Source organism: Tachypleus tridentatus, chromosome 9 (genome assembly GCF_004210375.1).
Source record: "Tachypleus tridentatus isolate NWPU-2018 chromosome 9, ASM421037v1, whole genome shotgun sequence".
Lineage (NCBI taxonomy): Eukaryota > Metazoa > Arthropoda > Merostomata > Xiphosura > Limulidae > Tachypleus > Tachypleus tridentatus.
Window position 1 is genome coordinate 136,001,129 of NC_134833.1, and position 12,543 is coordinate 136,013,671.

The following is a 12,543-nucleotide window of genomic DNA, read 5'->3' on the forward strand; positions in this document are numbered from 1 at the left end:
CATAATCAATTATTAATCGAATTTGTTTAACAACATTAAGTCATTACTTTAAGTAACACTAAGTGGGTATAAAGGAATTGTAGATTTATGATGTTTCTTGTTTTTCTCTTATAGTTAGTTACAAAAATCTTCTAAAATATATTTCATGGTATTTTTTTACGTGCTTCCCCAGAAACACTGAGTCTACAATTTTAATAAAGTATTGATTTTTTCAAAGAATATAAAGTTGTTGTAGAACAAAACACATATTCGTGAACTATGGACCTGTATTATCACGACTTCAAATTCAATTTCTGCAGTTCACGCAGGAATTTTTATTCTCATAAAGAGAGAGATTAAATGACCTGCAAGGGAACATAAAAGAGAACAATGTGATCTTATCCATTGCTTGTTTAAAAGGAAAAAGATCAAATCAATGATGTAATAGCTGTGATATTGTTAGACTTATAACAGAATAAACTATGAGTGGCTTGATATTAAATCACTGTACAGAATAAAAGTTCTCAAAGAATTTCACTTTAAATCAAGTTCTGTGAAATCACCTGCTAGAGGCAATGCTTTAAATGTATGGTTACACCTAAAGCAAAGCTACAGTAAGTCAATATGTAATTCTTACAAGCGTGCGACAACGGCTTAACCCAGTAACAGCCATTTTTTAAATTAGATGGGTTACAAAGCACTGTGTGCCTTGTTTGTTGCTACTTTTGTGCTATGGGTCTTGCGAAGACGTTAATGACATTTTAGAGACCAAACATGCTCGCTCTTTCAGCCGTGGAGGCGTTATACTGTGACTGTCATTCCCACTATTCGTTGGTAAAAGAATAACTCAAGAATTGGCGATGGGTGGTCATAACTAGCTGCCTTCCTTCTAGTCTAACACTGCTAAATTTAGGACGGCTAGCGCAGATAGCCTTCTTGTAGCATTGCGCGGAATCCTAAAAACAAACAAACAATGACATTCTTAGCTCCTGCCAGAACTGGTAAGTACATCAAAAGTGAAAATATTACTTTTACGCCACAGAATTTGTGAATAAGACAGCCAGAAGGAGCGGTGATGGAATCATCAAATATTTATAAATACCGAAGGAATCGAAGAAACAGAAAGGGTACAATCTAGAGGGCGCGGCAGTCTTACGTATCAGAAAAGTTCACCCGTCTATTCATTCACCACTGGTTGATTTATCGAGATAAACTACACAATAATCTTTACATACGTTACGTCTACACCTAAAAACAAATCCATACCTATATAAATCTCCTAATCCACCTTGACACTCAATAGGTGGTTGTAGTGAGTGAACAAATGTATACAATAAACTATTCACATATTTTACTGAGAGATGCAGGAGACCAGAATTAGCATGCTCTGTGGTTACCATAGGTTTTCCTTATTAAACACCTGACATGTTCTAGTGATCATTAAACAAAATACTTTTATAAAATTTAAAAACGCTATAATTTTATTAATGTGGATTAGGTTTGTCGTTTGAATATCTGCTTGTTTTCCACTGAACTTACACAAAGCCCTTCAATTACAAATGAAATGACTGTCTCTACGTTTAAAATTACATAAGTCAAATAGAAACAAAACAAATTTGTAACAATTTAGTTTTTGATTAAAATCATCAAATAAATCGATCTCCTGAGGATTTGAAGGTGTAAATCTTTTACAGTTGTGGGAGGATTTAAGAGATAGATCTTTTATTGTATTCGGAGAATATAAGGGTGTATATTGTTTACCATATTAGGAAGATATAGTTCTTTTATCGAATCACGAAGATCTAGGGGTGCATATCTTATTGAATCACAAGGATTAAAGAGCGCAGATATAAAAAAAACCCATTAATAATCATAAATATATATTTCAATTCAGACTAATACCGTCAGTACGAAACTGAAAACAGTACCTGACTTATTGTGATTTTAAATATATTTATGTGTGTTTAATATGCTTTATTGTTGCTATTGTTTTACCGAAAAGCGCGAGACGTTTCCGTAAATTAATCTTTTGTTGTTTTTTTTTCATTTGTAATAAATATAAAACCACTTGCGGTTGAAAATAAAATGTTATGTAGTTACTCTGATGCTATAACACGATCGAATGAAGTCTACATTTGTATATTTCACCCACGGACACACACACACTCAGGTAAACTCTGTGATTTGTGAACTGGATGCATACCCTTCGGAACTCAAAATTTTATTTCTCCAGGATATTTAAAGGTCGAAGTTCAATGGCCCTACATTTTAAAACTTCTTATGTCAACAAGAAAAACAACAACGCGGAACTAGTTTAATAATGCTTGACTTGTAATGAGAATATAACAGTAAACAAAGATAACACAGGACAATTTTAATGGTTTTTGAATTATAACGAGGATAAAAACAAACTGAGAACCTGGTTCAATTTTAATTGGGACAAAGCAGCAAATTAACATGGGCTTATTTGAATAGTTCTTTTAATTATCCAGGGGCTCGATTCCCCTCGGTGGGCTGAACAGATAGCCCGATGTGGCTTTGCTATAAGAAAAACACACACACACTCTTTTAATTATCATGATAGCAAAAACAAGCAGATAAATCACATGGAACTACACAGTTACTGCAATTTAAAGAACAGAGAAAACCAAATAAATGCACTAAAAATGAAAATTAGTCCTCAGAAAGTCTTTTAATCAAACAACAAGCGTTCTGAGAAACAATTTTCTCCTATAACTTTTGCTAAACAGTTGTCTTTCTGTTATGAAAAAGATAAATGAATGATTTATTTTTCACATCGTTACAAAACGACAAAAGTTTATGGAAATTCCCGATTTGAAGACTACTGTTGTTAGAAAATAAACCCAGTTAATTGTGAAACCATAAAAGTGTATTTTCAGAATTACACTTATACATTACGTTTTAGGACAAAGCGTTTGGTGAACCCAGGCATTGAAAGTAACATCCTTATACTATGATAACTCGCTCGTCACAGATTACTACAGTCGTTTCAACAGTCCCAGTCAAACCGTCTTCCTCCACATATCTTTCATCACCGACTCAAAGTGCTTTTGACAGTCAACCGAACCAAGCCGCTTGTATAATGTTCCTTTTGCATTTCCTGCTGACTCCAAAACAAGAGTATGGCTAGACGACGACTTCAGCTCCGAACAAGCGAAGGTTAAAAGCTCGCATCGCCAGACTTGCTCAATTTATTTGACAAGTCTTTCACCAGTGTCCCACCATCTCGGGGAATTACTTCCGATCCTTCTGTGGAGGTGGCTATCTTCTTCCTGCTACTGCATTAAGAAAGAGGTTGCAAGATTTATCATCTCTGGCTTTTAACAGGGTTGGTATGGTATAAAATTAAAGACGCTGACGTCATACCTACTCTCCGTTTTTACGGTCCGCTCTAAAGAAATTTTTATTGCATTCCTTTAGAAAGTGAGCCAAGACAAAATGATAGAAGCTATAAAGTTGCAAGAAAACTTTTAGTCTTGAACTGGTTTGTTCACATAATATTAATCTACGTGCAACGTTATCCACACGTTTATACGTTCCACATTATGTTCAGGCAACATGTATGATTTGTCAGTAACGCGTATAAAAGTTTGGCATGGTATGGTTTTAAATTTACTACATATAGTATATATTAATTGTCTCAAATATTTTGTTGTTATATCTTGTATATGTTGTTGCTAGTAATGCACTGTTGGATCACTTTACACACACATACTCAGAGACAAAAAACTATCTTGTTTGCAATAAGAAATTAATATGTGAAACCAAGTATTATGCTAAAGCGACCTTCATGGATCCATCTCTTCAAAAGACTTTTTGAAACTCTACTTCAACCACAAGTTGACTCTTAGTTTGTTTAGAATTTCGCGCAAAGCTACAGCTATCTGAGCTAACTGTCCCTAATTTAGCAGTGTAAGACTAGCCAACTCTTGGACTACTCTTTTACCAAAGAATAATGAGAATGACCATCACATTATAACGCATCCATGGCCGAAAGGGCAAGCGTGTTTGGTGCGATAGGGATTCGAATCAGTGACCTACAGATTACGAGTTGAACGTCCTAACCACCTGGTCATGACGGGCCCAGTTAACTCTTATAAACAAAGCATTACGACTAAAAGATATTCAAGTGAGTCTCTCTCTGCGGCAGAAGATAACTTTATTAAACACACTAATATAACAACTCTTTCCATCAGTGTATTACCGAGAGGATATTTTAACCGTTATTTACAACGGAAGTTCATTTAATGAAACACAACTGTAAGTAAAACATAGCTATTTAAAACAAAGTATTACGTACGAGGACGTTCAGAGACAAGTGTTATGTAACCAAAGAGTAGCCCTTCCAAACAATGCGTTGCACTTGTGAACATTTCAAATCAATGTTCAGCCTTCATTCTAATACATTCTAATACATAAGCCAGAGGACACAGTTATTATGTTAATTCATAATAACTACTTGTCTGTTATGGAAAACAAAGAAATAAGTTGTCTTCATTCCGAGAGAGAATATGACATAAACTACGATAGTGGTTCATAATATGATTTGCCCAGGAATTTCAAAAAAGTCAGACTTGTTCTTCAAACAACACTAAATATCTCCTGTGTTAAGAACGGTAGTACTTAATAATAGGGATGGAAAATAGTTCCAGATAATTCACGCGCAGAAAAACTACCCTATCGAATTCCTAAGCAAAAAATTGACCATTCAAAGTATTGGTTACGATATATTATTCACATATATAATAATAATTCGCTAAAAAGGCCCTTAACATTTCTGGTATACAAATTAAAAAATTTCAAAAACAGCAATGTTTTTGTCTACTACCAACCGACCTGATCACGTAAGCAGGGGCAGTGCCTAAACGGCTCGGGGTCTCGCTACAAGATTTCTCCAGCTTACTTGGCTGTCCTGTGAATATCCGCTTTTTATATCCGATAAAAATCTGTATAAATACAGGTATAGTATAAGTGGTAAATATACGATTCACGTACTGCAACATCTTTTCAACTCCGTCACACCAAACATGCTCGCCCTTTCAGCCGTGGGGGCATCATAATGTGACGGTCAACCTCCCTATTCGTTGGTAAAAGAGTATCCCAAGAGTTCGCGGTAGGTGGTGATGACTAGCTGCCTTCCCTCTAGTCTTATAGTGCTAAATTAGGGACGGCTAGCGCAGATAGCCCTCGAGTAGGTTTGTATGAAATTCAAAAACAAACACTTTTTTAATTTATAAAATTCAGTTTCTATCACTTAAATGTTTGTTTCCAATTTTTTAAATTGTTTATAGAACCACTTTAACAATGTTCCCTTCTACCAATATATTATGAGAACGTGCCCTATGCAGAACGTATGTGTTAATTTAATATATCTTTATATTCTAACCCTTCAACGATTCTGTCTAAGCCTTTTTTCACAAAGAACTCTTGCCCGAAAAGTTGCAAATAAATAAGTTTATTTGTCATAGATATTGAACACTCTTTTTCATTATTTTTCCACATCTTACGGTCTTTCCCACTCTTGCGTATTGCAAAAAGAAAAAGACAAATAAAACAGCTAAAACTTCAGATTTTATCTTTCTATTAAATATCTATCAGTCTGTCTATCTAAGTACATTTCTTTTATTATTCTCCACCTATGACTTTCTACTCAATAGAATAGATTAATTACTGTGTTATATTCGTGAACACGTTCGCTGCTATTATTGTATAATATTTTTCTTACATTCCCACACTGGAATCTGTTGTTTTTTTGGCACTAGTCATCATGAAGACTTTGTCATCCCTTTGATGATGTCAACCGAAATCATCCTTCTCTTAAGTATATTGATACCATTTACACGTTCTCGGGCTCGTTAGTTCAAGTGGTCCTTCACTTTCCCTTCATGTATACAGATCAGAACTTGACATAGGCACTTCCTTGACACTGTCTATACACGTACATGGTCTCTCTTACTTCTCAGTAGACTTTGATTACTGTCAGTTCAACGACATTAATTTAAAACCGTTTCACTATTTTTCTTGTTTCTTCTCTTTTAACGAGCTGAGGCTGACCTTTCAATAGATAGACGAATGAAGATTTAAAACTGCTACAAGACGAAATGTGTTTTAGGTGTTTTTTATGTGTGCGTACATTGTCCAAAGTTCTTAATATCGCATACAACACTGTTGTCATTAAGCGTGATTTACTGTCTAAACCAGAATTCATCACTAAATAAAAGACATTCAGAAATAAAAGCAATTAATTCTTTAGAACATATAAAAATACTTATATCTCACACACACACACACACACACATACTCATAAGTATTGTTATCAACAGCAATACACTCTTGGAATGCTGGGAAAAGACAGACCGATGTTGTATCAAGTTTCATCCCAGCACACGGTTACCAGGGGATCTTATGAAAGCAATATCCAGTGTCAACCATAATAAAACGGGAGTTACTATAAAAAAACATGATCAAAGCAGTGTATAGGTTCGACAACAAAACCGATTTGTAGTTACTAGGGAAAACGGTACCACGAATCAACAATAAAACACATTTGGGGTTATTGAGAAAAACCAGATGACAGACAAAGTGTCCAGTACAAAAATAAAACGCTCTAGGATGTATTATTAAGCCACGCAAATAAAATACAGGGAGAGGGGAAAAAAAAGAGACAAAGTAACAGTTAAACACGTGAAGAGTATTAAAAAATAACCAGTATTCAAAACAAACAGTAAAATACTCTAATTAAAATAAATCCAACCAGTATTCCAGTAATGGAGAGTACGGTAAAATAAACAAGTAAATAAGTCGTTTTTCCTCGATAATAAGGGAATACTAAGAAAAAAATCCGATCAAAGCAACATTCGTTATATATAAAAAAAAGACAAACCAGACTTTTACTTACTGATAAGGGCCCGGCATGGCCAAGCGTGTTAAGGCGTTCGACTCGTAATCCGAGGGTCGCGAGTTTGAATCCCCACTGCATCAAACATGATCGCCCTTTCAGCCGTGAGGGCGTTATAATGTTACGGTCAATCCCACTATTCGTTGGTAAAAGAGTAGCCCAAGAGTTGGCGGTGGGTGGTGATGACTAGCTGCCTCCCCTCTAGTCTTACACTGCTAAATTAGGGACGGCTAGAACAGATAGCTCTCGAGTAGCTTTGTGAGAAATTCAAAAAAACAAACAAACAAGTTACTGATAAAATTAATCACACCAAAGAGTGTGTGTTTTTTTCTTACAGCAAAGCCACCTTGGGCTATCTGTTGAGTTCACCGAGGGGACTCGGACACTTGGTTTTAGTTTTGTAAATCCGAAGACTTACTACTGTACCAGCAAAGGACCACACCAAACAAACATGGAGTATTTAAATTAAGACACATTAGCAGCTGGGGAAACCGAACCAGTGTCTCTTATCAAGAATACATTGTGGTGTTTGGCAATAAACACATATGAACCCCAGTGGCACACCGTCTGCGGACTTACAACGCTACAAACCGGGTTTCGATACACGTATTGGGCACAGCATGGATAGCCCATCGTGTAGTTTTGTGCTTAACTACAAACAAAACAACAATAACAAAAAAAACAACAGATTAATGAATTACCAAAACGTTCAATCAAACATATTGGGTGTTAGTAAGAATAGATCGAGACAGTATTTATAATCACAAAAAAAGGAGCATTGTGGAGTTAAACAGTCCACAAAGCAAGATCTCTTATCAAAAATTCAAATCCTTAGAGTAAATTAGAGAGAAAAAAATGTATGACAGCAGTTTCCAGTGTCAATAGTACAATATACAGAAGATGATTAAACACACAGCAATTATTCAAAACGAAAATGAAATAGCCTTGATGCTTCCACGAGAAAAATAACAATATTTAACATGAAAATAAAACTGGCTTGATCCAATTGTGAAAGAATACAACCCAAGGTAGTAGCCAGTATTAATAATAATACACGCTAAATGTACATTCACTTGTGATGTTGTCTCTTCAATCTTGCATTCACTGACCTCTCTCTTGATGTCTACCTAAATTTTAGGTTTTGGTCATTCACTAATAACTTACACTCTTATGTTTCTTCATTCTTTTCATCGAACTTGTCCTTAATTAAACAACCTACCAATAAGTCACAAACTGACCACCTTTATGACGTCACTCGCAGGTAACTCCCACGTATGAATAAAAACCACAGAACACAAACATCTCACGAATGAAATAATTTCAAGAATTGACCGTATTTCCACAAGGTCATGTGGCGGGACAATGGATTGACTGTCAGAGTCAATGAAACATTTCCGGGTCGCTTGTAACATCACTTTCAATAGTGAATAGGATAATAGTGCAGTTCCAGTCTCATTTGAAAACAACCATGTCTGCATGGCCGAACACCCAGAACCACCATAAAGGACTTTTCATGCTGTAAGGAAGTGTGGACACCTTTTGGACATCAGTGTGCCTGAATATCACACACTAGTTAAAATTGAGTTTCCACGTTAAATATGGCAAGGAACAGCTTCACTAAACACTGACGATAGCCTTACCATTTGTTTCGTATTTCTAATTGGTATGCTTTCTATACTTAATAAAGTGTTACCACTTAAATCACTCATCTCGATGCTACTAGGAAAAAAAAAAGCCAAGACTGTAAGACTGTATCAAAACTAATATACACTGGTGGTAGTACAAGAGGAAAACAAACCAAATCAGTATCCATAATACATAAAATAATAAACTTGTGGCTGCTAAAAAAAAAAAGAAACACACACACAAACAAAGAAAAACAGACAAAAGCAGTGTCTAGTTTCAATAATGGGGGAAAACAGATCCGTTCGGCATGGCCAGGTGATCAAGGCACTGGACTCGTTTGTTTGTTTGTTTTGTTTTTGAATTTCGTACAAAGCTATTCGAGAGCTATCTGTGCTAGCCGTCCCTAATTTAGCAGTGTAAGACTAGAGGGAAGGCAACTAGTCATCACCACCCACCGCCAACTCTTGGGCTACTCTTTTGCCAACGAATAGTTGGATTGACCGTCACATTATAACGCTCCCACAGCTGAAAGGGCGAGCATGTTTGGTGCGACGGGGATGCGAACCCGCGACCCTCAGATTACGAGTCGCACACCTTAACACGCTTGGCTATGCCGGGCCTACACTCGACTCGTAATCCGAGGGTCGCAAGTTCGAATCCCCGTTAACCAAATATGATCGTCCTTTCAGCTGTAGAGGCGTTATAATGTGACGGTTAATCTCATTATTCTTTGGTAAAAGAGTAGTCCAAGAATTGGCGGTGGATGTTAATGTCTAGTTGCCTTTAATCTAGTCTACACTACTAAATTAGGGATGGCTAGCGCAGATAGCCCTCGAGTAGCTTTGCGCGAAATTCAAAAACAAACAAACAAACAAAAACAGATCCATTATAAAGTGGAAACATGCATGACGTCACTTTAAAAAAATACCAGATAAACAAACTCACAATACATTAAACTTAAGGTTGCTAAGGGAAAAATGTACAAAAGCAATACCCAATATCAGCTTTAAAATGTACTAGGGTACTCCAGAAAACGCACCAAAGCAATATCCATAGTTCACGATAAAATAAACGTGGGGTTGCTAAGGGAAAACAGACCTAAACAGAGTAAGTAGTGGTAATAAAACAGTATGTGCGTTGCTGGAGAAAGTTATATTTTAGTTCTAGTGTTTTAATAACTTTAAAAAAATTAAGAAACTGGAAAACTGAATCGCCCTGAATCTACACACAGTTTTTTGCACAACGTATAAGCACTAGGTTTATCAAGCAATTGGTAAAGATATTGGGACTGTATCTTCTCGTTTTAATATTGTCTTCATCTACACAGGTGGTATTTTATGTCTTGTTCTGTACTAACACAAACTGATTGGTCAATACTTGTATTAGAGCCTGAAGCAGTACAGTTTTCTCTGCTAGAGTAATCTCTGTTCTCACCAAGCAAAGATTTATTAATCATTGATGGAATCGAACCGTTTGGATCTATTTCACGAGTGGCTGAATCTTATTACCTTAGGCATAGCGGCTAACTCGATGGAAACTCTGTTAGATGCAATTAATTACCCACAAACCCCCGAGTCTTGCTGTTAAGACACCACAGAATTCCTTACCCATTGGACCATACCAAGATTATGTGCAATATTTTAAGATTTCAAGAATTGATAGTTTTATTAGTCATATTTTACCCACCTGCAGCTATATTTAAAACTTACAATACTGAACAAACTGTTTATTTTATGATAATAAACTTAATCCAATGAACAGTTATTTCTAGTTAAGTCCGTCGTAATCTGACACATTAAGATCGTTTTACTGGTACAATTTCTCCATTTCTAATGAATTTTATTCATTATTGTTGGGATCCAGTTTTAATAAAAATATATTCAATATTCAGAGCTATTTTAAGGATAAATACTTCGTGTTTCTTTTAAAATACTCTAATTTTATTCATTTGTTACTCGTTTAGAACATCCTTACATATTTGTTAGTTTTTGTATGAGCTCAAAGCCACAATAATGGGCTATCAGCGCTCTTTCCACCGCGGAGAATCAAACCCCGGATTTTAGCGTTGTAAGTCCGTAAACTTATTGGTGACTCACCGGGGACTTCTGGAATATACAGAATACATTGAATTTTCTCACTAATCACCACTTGTAGAGCCAGTACAATTTACAGACAGCGACTGCGATTGAAAAATATGCTACAAGTTAATTTCCAAACCGTATGGTTAATACAATCCTTACAGTTTACTTAGTAAATATATATCTGTATCGAAAAGTTTTCCATGTTAGAATAAAAAAAGTTATTAAACTGCCGTTATCTTCGAAAAGATTTGATAATTTACATCAGTTTGTTTGACTAGTACTACTGTTACATATACTACACAAGTAATATAAGACACAATATCATGGGTTCTTATCCCACAGAAGAAAGAAAACACTTCCCAGAAAAAAATGAAAACAATGACAATGTTGTCAACGGCTGAACGACATCAAATACGTATTTCGTTAGTCTTAGGTTATGTTTTAGAATAATGAAAAAGAGCAGTACACTTTGACTGTATAGCCAAATATAGACTATATTTAGACTATATTGACTATAGTCAAATATAGAGTTAATGTTTAATAATAACAGAGCTGTCTTCTTTTATTCACAGAGAGAAGAAAAGCTAAAAATCCTCTTCCCTTTCCAAAGAAGTTTTATTTCTTTTCCCTATCTTTACGTTTACCAGCCTGTCTTTGTTACACACTGATGCCAGTGTTTAGCACTAGTGTGAGAGATGTCATACAGTCAATAAAGATGTTTCTATTTATGGGATTGACGCAGTCAAACTGATCGAAATCATACGTTTCCTCCTGACAGAAAAATCGAGTGATTTTCTTTTCTTTGGTGAATATGGATGGGTTACGTACCAAATTTGTACTTGTTCCACACGTGTGAGGTGTGTTGTTAGCTGTGGCAGGACATCTGGTGGTTTCACAACAAAGTGTTGCTTTTCCATTTGATCCAGGCCACCTGCAACAAGAATGCATAAACTATATCGGTGATTGAGGCCGTTGACAAAAAAAAAACAACAGATTGAATTTCAACAAAAAGAGATAGTTCGTCTTGATCTAACTCAAAAATCTAAAGTGCCATTAAAAAAAACAGAGCTGCTCAAATGTGTGCTAACTATAATTTTGTAAAACAAAAAAATTGGAGTAAACGTTAGTCAGAGAATACTGAATACATAAAATACAAACAACTTCTGACTTTTAAAAGCACGATTTAGAAGAGCACTTTCTCGATAAGTAAATTAAAGATACTGAGATAAATTATGTGAAGGTATAATGAAACATATATTTATGTTAAAATACACCCAAATGTAGCTGCAAATAAGTACTAACTAAGTAAAAAAATAGTAAGTGGTAGGCCTAATAATCTCTGTTAAGATACACTAAGTAAACAAAAACAGGCTTAATAATCCTTGTTTGTTTTATTTTATGAACTAGAAGGAGTATTTTCTTATTACTTTCTCGTTGTATAGCAAGATAATAAAATGTTTTTCTGCTATTCCCAGAGCTGTGTCAGGATATGTTTCTTCAATAATTGATTTTATGAGATATGCATTTTATTACTAATTTAAGATAATAAACAAGAAACAAACTCAAATGAATTGGAAATTTCAACCTGAAGGACAACTTAACCCTAGCTCAGAGACGCTTAGGGTTCTAATTTAATCAGAAAGAAGCCAGCTAGCAATATCAATGGTTTTATTCGATTTTTTAAACGGAGTAAATATAAAGGCTGTAAGGTGCTCACAGCTATGGAATGTATTTAATGTATCACGTCTCGAACCTAGGGCCCTATCATCAACAACTCATGACATTAACAAATGCACTACTTAATCTGCTGACGAGTACGCCATGTTCAATAAATACATTTGAAATGAAATTAATTAAATGTAAATATTAAGAACTTACTTTATACATTTTGTTGTTGTTTTTAATTTACCAAATTAATAATGATTTATTACTTTTCAT

General features: G+C 35.2%; 1 protein-coding gene across 3 annotated transcripts in view; it reads right to left on the reverse strand.

Moving 5' to 3' along the window:
• LOC143226447 (uncharacterized) overlaps positions 1–12,543 on the reverse strand; it is a 106,161-nt gene that overhangs the window by 4,058 nt on the left and 89,560 nt on the right. For all 3 annotated transcript variants that reach the window (XM_076457421.1, XM_076457423.1, XM_076457422.1), the window contains exon 3: positions 11,434–11,536. In XM_076457421.1, coding sequence (XP_076313536.1) covers positions 11,434–11,536 — 103 coding nt within the window. The remainder of the gene's footprint in view (positions 1–11,433; positions 11,537–12,543) is intronic.